Source organism: Gorilla gorilla, chromosome 20, assembly GCF_029281585.2.
Source record: "Gorilla gorilla gorilla isolate KB3781 chromosome 20, NHGRI_mGorGor1-v2.1_pri, whole genome shotgun sequence".
NCBI lineage: Eukaryota > Metazoa > Chordata > Mammalia > Primates > Hominidae > Gorilla > Gorilla gorilla.
This window is the reverse complement of record NC_073244.2, coordinates 16,503,947-16,511,275: the sequence shown is the minus strand read 5'-3', so window position 1 is coordinate 16,511,275 and position 7,329 is coordinate 16,503,947. Positions and strand designations below refer to the sequence as shown.

At 51.6% G+C, this 7,329-nt stretch overlaps 1 protein-coding gene across 7 annotated transcripts in view; it reads right to left on the bottom strand.

Annotated features, from left to right (window-relative positions):
- Positions 1-3,895: 3,895 nt before the first annotated feature.
- Positions 3,896-7,329, bottom strand: part of PDE4A (phosphodiesterase 4A) — a 65,392-nt gene continuing 61,958 nt past the window's right edge. For all 7 annotated transcript variants that reach the window (XM_055371658.2, XM_055371659.1, XM_055371657.2 and 4 more), the window contains one exon: positions 3,896-6,638. In XM_055371658.2, coding sequence (XP_055227633.1) covers positions 5,904-6,638 — 735 coding nt within the window. In that variant the 3' untranslated portion in view covers positions 3,896-5,903. The remainder of the gene's footprint in view (positions 6,639-7,329) is intronic.

Genomic DNA, 7,329 nt, shown 5'->3' with positions numbered 1-7,329 from the left:
ACTTTTCTAGGTTCTATCTTCTCTGAATCTTTACAGCTGTTGTCAAACAACTCTTTGTATAGCCTAAATATTTTCCATTAACTCTGGCTGAATTTTTAGAATTTAACTCCAATACAGTAGCTTCTGGCCACCACTGTGGCCGGAAATTAAAACTGGCCACATTTCAAGGGCGCAATAGCCACATGTGACTAGTTGCTGACTTGTTGGATAGCACAGATAAAGAATATTCCTGTTACCACAGAAAGTTTTACTGAGGTCGGGAACAGTGGCTCACACCTGATTTTAGGGTCAAAGTGCTAGTAATCCTAGCACTTTGGGAGGCTGGGGCAGGAGGATTGCTTGAGCCCAGGACTTCGAGGAGATCAGCTTGGGCATGTAACATGGTGAGACCCCATCTCTACACCTTTTTTTTTTTTTTAAAGAAAGTTTTACTAGCCAAACCGTACTATAGAGCAACTGTTTAACTCTGTAACTGTCATTATCCCATTTTATTTAAATAATTAATTCTTTTTTTTTGAGATGGAGTTTCACTCTTGTTGCCCAGGCTGGAGTGCAATGTTGCGATCTTGGCTCACTGCAACCTCTGCCTCCCGGGTTCAAGTGATTCTCCTGCCTCAGACTCCCCAGTAGCTGGGATTATAGATCTCCGCCAGGACGCCTGGCTAATTTTTGTATTTTTAGTACAGACAAGGTTTCACCAAGTTGGCCAGGCTGGTCTCTAACTCCTGACCTCAGGTGATCCGCCTGCCTCAGCCTCCCAAAGTGCTGGGATTACAGGTGTGAGCCACCACACCTGGCCCCATTTTATTTATTTACTTTTTTTTTTTTTTTTTGAGGCAGTGTCTCACTCTGTCACCCAGACTAGAGTGCACTGGCACAATCACAGTTCACTGCAGCCTCGACCTCCTGGGCTCAAGTGATCCTCTTGCCTCAGCCTCCGGAGTAGCTGGGACTACAGGTGCGCACAACTACACCCAGCAAATATATCCCCATTTAGTAGAAGAAACAAGTGAAGCTCAGAGAGATCGCCCCCAAGATCACCAATCAGATTGTCTCTCGAGCCCAGGAGTTCAAGACCAGCCTGGTCAGCATAAAGAGATCCCCATCTCTACCAAAAAAAAAGAAAAAAAGCTGGGCTTGGTGGTGCACACCTATCATTCCAGCTACTCAGGAGACTAAGGTGGGAGTATCACTTGGGCCCAGAGGGTCTAGGCTACAGTGAGCCCTGATCATGCCACTGCACTCCGGGCTGGGTGACAGAACCAATCCGCGTCTAAAAAAAAAAAAAGAAAAGAAAAATAGAAAAAAATCTCAGAGTCCCTGGACTAGAAACAAATGGCAGAGTAGGCAGGTGGACTTTTCCTTGGACCCACGCAAGATGCTCTCATTTGTTTCAGAACATGCATGGTATAAAAATATATGTCTAGTGCCCCCTTGTGTCTACCTACTCAAGCACTGTGTGTATTCATGTGCATCTGGTTTATTAAGCCCCAGAGGCAGCCAGTATTCTTTTTTTTTTTTTCTTCTTTTTTTGAGATGGAGTCTCGATCTGTCACCCAGGCTGAAGTGCAGTGGTATAATCTGGGCTCACTGCAACCTGCAGCTCCCAGGTTCAAGCAATTCTCCTGTCTCAGCTTCCTGAGTAGCTGGGACTACAGGCACGTGCCACCACGCTCAGCTAATTTTTGTATTTTTAGTAGAGACAGGGTTTCACCATGTTGGTCAGGCTGGTCTTGAACTCCTGACCTCAGGTGATCCACCTGCCTCGGCCTCCCAAAGTGCTGGGATTACAGGAGTGAGCCACCACGCCCAGCTGAGGCAGCCAGTATTCTAATCAAGGTCCAAATCACAAACATTTCCACTATCCATATCTTTATCTATATTCAGAAGTTTTGCTCATTAGTATAATGAATGTCAGAAACCTTCTATTGGTAAAACCAGGGGCTTGTTAATCAGCCTAAAAGGGCTGGGTATGGTGGCTCACTCCTGTAATCCCAGCACTTTGGGAGGCCAAGGTGGGAAGACTGCTTGAGCCCAGGAGTTTGAGACCAGCCTGGGCAACAAAGCGAGACCCTGTCTCTACAAAATAAAAAATAAATTAGCCGGGCGTGGTGGCACCCGCCTATGGTCCTGCCTACATGGGAGGCTGAGGCAGGAAGATCACTGAAGTCCAGGAGGTTGAGGCTGCAGTGAACTATGATCATGTCATACCACTGCACTATAGACTGGGTGATAGAGTCTCTGCCACCAAAAAAAAAAAGCCTAATAAATGTGGGAAAATTAGGCTCTGTGAGTGGAATTAACAGCATTCAAGTATGTGGGTTAGGCCAGGTGTGGTGGCATCCACCTGTAATCCCAGCTACTAGGTAGGGTGAGGCAGGAGGATCTCTAGAACCCAGAAGTTCAAGGCTATAGGGAGCTGATTGTGCCACAGCACTTCAGCCTGGAAAACAGAGAGAGACCATGCCATTAATTGTATTTTTTTTGGTAGAGAGTTTTGCTCTTGTTGTCCAGGCTGGAGTGCAGTGGCATGGGCACGTCTCACTGCAACCTCTACCTCCCAGGCTCAAGCAATCCTCCTGCCTCAGCCTTCCAAGTACCTGGGACCACAGGGATGGTCCACCACTACCGGCTAACTTTTAAATTTTTTTTTTTTTTTTTGAGACAGAGTCTCGCTCTGTCACCCAGGCTGGAGTACAAGTGGCACAATCTCGGCTCACTGCAACCTCCGCCTCCCGGGTTCAAGCAATTCTCCTGTATCAGCCTCCTGAGTAGCTGGGATTACAGGAATGCACCACCATGCCCAGCTAATTTTTGTATTTTTAGTAGAGACAGGGTTTCACCATGTTGGTCAGGCTGGTCTCGAACCCCTGACCTCAGGTGATCCAGCCGCCTCGGCCTCCCAAAGTGCCGGGATTACAGGCATGAGGCACCGTGCCTGGCCAATTTTTAAAATTTTTAATAGAGACAGGGTCTCACTATGTTGCCCAGGCTTGTCCTGAACTCCTGCGCTGATCTCGGCCTCCCAAAACACTGGGATTACAGGCATGAGCCTTTGCGCTGGGTAGTCTTTTGCCTTTTTTTTTCGAGACAAAGTCTTGTTCTGTCACACAGGCTGGAGTGCAGTGGCATGATCTCAGCTCACTGAAACCTCCGCCTCCTGGGTTCAAGCTATTCTGCCTCAGCCTCCCAAGTAGCTGGGACTACAGGTGCACACCACCACGCCCAGCTAATTTTTGTATTTTTTAGTAGAGACAGGGTTTCACTATATTGGCCAGGTTGGTCTCAAACTCCTGACCTCATGATCCGCCCGCCTCGGCCTCCCAAGGTGCTGGGATTACAGGCATGAGCCACCGCGCCCAGCCACATCTTTTCCCTTTTAAATACTGCATGGGGCTGGGTGCAATGGCTCACGCCTGTAATCCCAGCACTTTGGGAGGTTGAGGCGGGTGGATCTCCCAAAGTCAGGAGTTTGAGACCAGCCTGACCAACATGGTGAAACTCCATCTCTATGACAAATACAAAGAATTAGCCAGACATGGTGGCGGGCGCCTGTAATCCCAGCTACTCGGGAGGCTGAGCCAGGAGAATCGCTTGAACCCGGGAGGCGGAGCTTGCAGTGAGCCGAGATGGCGCCATTGCACTCCATCCTGGGCAACAAGAGGGAAGCTCCATCTCAAAAACAAAACAAAACAAAACAAACCCTGCATGGCTTGAATTTCCATTTTATAACCTGACTCAGGCTGGGGAATATCTCTGTCCAAGCTCTACTTCACAATTCCGTCTTCTGGGGAACAAGTAGGGACAGAAACTCCCTCCCCAACCCAAGCAGACGGTGCAGCGGGGAGACACCTCAACAAACAACATGGGGAATGAAGCCACATCAGCCAGGAAAATCGGTGAAAGCCTCGGTTTAATTGGAGACAAGATCGAAGGATTATTGATCAACGGACCGAATGACTGATCGTCAAAGTGGACAATACACAAGCAGCTTACAGAGGTCCTGTGCCCACCCTGGGGAGAGGAGCCCTGCTTGGGGGTGGGTCTGTCTCTCCAGTCACCCCCTGGCTCCTGGAGAAGGGGGAGGGGACAGGCTCTGCCCAGCCCCAACCCCTAGGATGACACGACTTCCCATAAAACAACAGCGGTGAGTCCACCCTTTTCCCAGGACTATGGTACAGTTTGTATAATACAGCAGGAACAGAGACTCTCCCAACGGGAGACCTCCTTCCCTACCTTCCCGACTGGGTCAGCCAGGGAAGGGCAAGTTTTTATTTTCCCTTTTTGCCTCCGTAGAATAATTTACAAACCAACCTTACAGTATGTACAAAAAAGAAAGAAAGAAAAGAAAAAAAGGTAAAGAATGAACAAAAAGAAAGAAAAGGCCCACTCCGATCGCCGGCTGGGACAAAAACGACTTTCGCTACAAAATATGAACCCTGTACAGACAGCATCAAGGGGGTGTGAGTGCGGGGTTACCTCCCCCTGGGGTGGACAGAGGGATGGAAGGCTAGGGAGGAACTGGGGGCTACAGTACCGTGTGCTCAGAATTGGGTAGGGGGCAGGCGATGAATGAGGTCGGTCCAGCTGCAGAACCAGGCCGAGGGCGAGGGGAGGAGGGAGAGAGGGGGTCTTTCCTTCCAAACAGTCCCCCATGGCTTGGAGAAAAATGGTCTTGCATCTGTCTGCCGTATTGCTCAGGGACTAGCTGGGGGGGAGGGAGAGGCTCGGCAAGGTACGGATGGAGGAGAAATTATTTTGGTGCCAGGGTGTAAGGAAGGGTTGCCCAGGAATGAGAATGAGGGTATACACCATTATTGCTTCCTCCTAGGGCAAAAGGTAGGGGGGCTGTGATCAGAGTGTGGAAGGTGGGGTCTGGAGGACCCTGGAAAGGGGGGTGCGGCCAGGATGGGGGTTCTGGGCGCCTGGCCCTGCCTCACCCAAGGTGCAGGCGGCCACTGCAACCCCCTTGCCTGTGGCCGTGGGAATTATTAAGGCAGAAACAAGAGGAGAAGCAGCTAGAAGTGGGGCGGGGGGCGGGGGGTGAGTGGATCAGAGCCACCGCCCCAAAAAACGGAGAAAATTCAAAGTGAACCCAAAGTGGAAGGGAAAGGGGATGGAGAGTGGAGGAGGTCTAGGGCCCTCCTCAAATCCCAGGCCCGAGGCTGGCGGTGTGAACGCCCCCTTCCACACCACCCCCGTATCCTAAAGTGAACAGCTCCCCCAGCTCCCTGACTTTCTAGCCAGTATCGCCAGGAGTATCGCCGGGATTGTGCAAAATCAAGCGGAAGACTTTTTTAGGGGGGAGAGGAGGCAGCAAACCAGAGGGGGGCTGGAGCTGGGACCTCCCACAGTGACTGCCCCCACCCTGGCCCCAGCCCCGCCTAGAATGGCTATTCCTGACCACGTTCTAGAAATCCTCTAAAATTCAGAAGAAAAGCCCAGAAGGAGGCCCCACACCTGCTTAGGCCCAGGTAGAGACTCCCCAGGCGGCTGGAAGACTGAGCCTGGAACTTGGGGGGCAGTGGGGGAAGGTGAGGGGAGGGGTTTGGAAGTGGAAAGCGGGAACCAGGAACAGGAGCATCTACAGTTGCTGTGTTTCTTTCTTTTTTTTTTTTTCTTTTTTTGTTCTTTTTCTAAAAATGTTACAATTAAAATTCAAAAAAATAAAATCCCTTCCGGGACCTCAGCCCCTCATTCCCCAGCCCCCACCTCCAAAAAAAGGCCCCGTGGGTGGGGGCAGGGGGGAAAGGGGAAAAAAAGAAAAGAGAAAAAAAAAAACCCACTTTTCGTTTTCTTTTTTCTCAGGAGGGACAAGAGTCTTTGAGGCAGCGGAGGAGGTGGTCGGGGGAGCAGGGGAGTGAGGGGAGGAGTGGAGGGGAACAGGGACAGAGGTCTGGGGATCAGGTAGGGTCTCCACCTGACCCCCCGCCACCAGGAGCTGGGAGTGCGGATGTGTCCTCCCCAAATGTCCCTGCGCAGGCACTGCAAGCCCTCTTGGCAGCCTGGTGCTCTCGTTGGGCCTCCACCTCGGCCGCCGTGGAGGGGAGGCCCGGGAGGCCCGGGGCATGCTCTGAAACAGACAGGGTCCTCCAGGCAGGGAGAAGGGGGCTTTGAAGAGCCAGGGCAGAGGGGCTGCTGTGGCTTACAGCAACCACGAATTCCTCCTGGGACGAGAACTCATCCCGAGCCACAGGTGCACTGCCTGTGGACTGTGCCTGCTGTGTCAAATACACTTCCTCCAGCTCGGCCTCCAGGGATGCTTCCTGTGCCATAACTTCCAATGACTCCTGGGCCGGGGATGCCTCCCGGGCCATGGTTGCATCCAGAGCTTCCTCGGCTCCTGACAATCCCTGCGCAGTCAATGCCTCTTGGGCTGTGCACGGTATCTGAGCCATTGATATTTCTTCCTCTTCTTCCTCCTCCAGCGTCAGCTCAAACTGGAACTTGTCAGGCGGGGGTGGGTGGCCTGGCCCCCTTGACTCCTCCTCGGGTGGCGGAGATGGACTCTGCCGGATGGCGCTGTAGTACCAGTCCCGGTTGTCCTCCAAAGTGTCCAAGATCTCCTGGGCATCTGGGTGGACAAGGTCCGCCCAGGTCTCCCACAATGGGTGCACAATGTAGTCAATAAAACCCACCTGGTGGAGGGGAAGAAAGTATAAATGGGCGGCCTATGGGGTGGATGATACCACCACATTCTGGGAGCTAATGAAATGAAAAACATGCTTATGGGCCGGGCATGGTGGCTCATGTCTATAATCCCAGCACTCTGGGAGGCTGAGGCAGTCAGATCATTTGAGGTCAGGAGTTCGAGACCAGCCTGGCCAGCATGGTGAAACCGCATCTCTACCAAAAATACAAAAATTAGCTGGTTGTGGTGGTGCATGCCTGTAGTTCAGCTACTTGGGAGGCTGAGATAGAATCGCTTGAACCTGGGAGGCGGAGATTGCAATGAGCTGCAATCGCACCACTGCACTCCAGCCTGGGTGACAGAGCAAGACTCCGTCTCAAAAACAAAAACAAAAAAATGTATACATTGATGCAGTTTACACACACACACACACACACACTTTTTTTTTTTTTTTTTTTGAGATGGAGTCTTGCTCTGTCACCCAGGCTGGAGTGCAGTGCCTCGATCTCGGCTCACTGCAAGCTCCGCCTCCCGGGCTCACGCCATTCTCCTGCCTCAGCCTCCCGAGTAGCTGGGACTACAGGCGCCCGCCATCGTGCCTGGCTAATTTTTCTATTTTTAGTAGAGACGGGGTTTCACTGTGTTAGCCAGGATGGTCTAGATCTCCTGATCTTGTGATCCGCCCGCCTCGGCCTCCC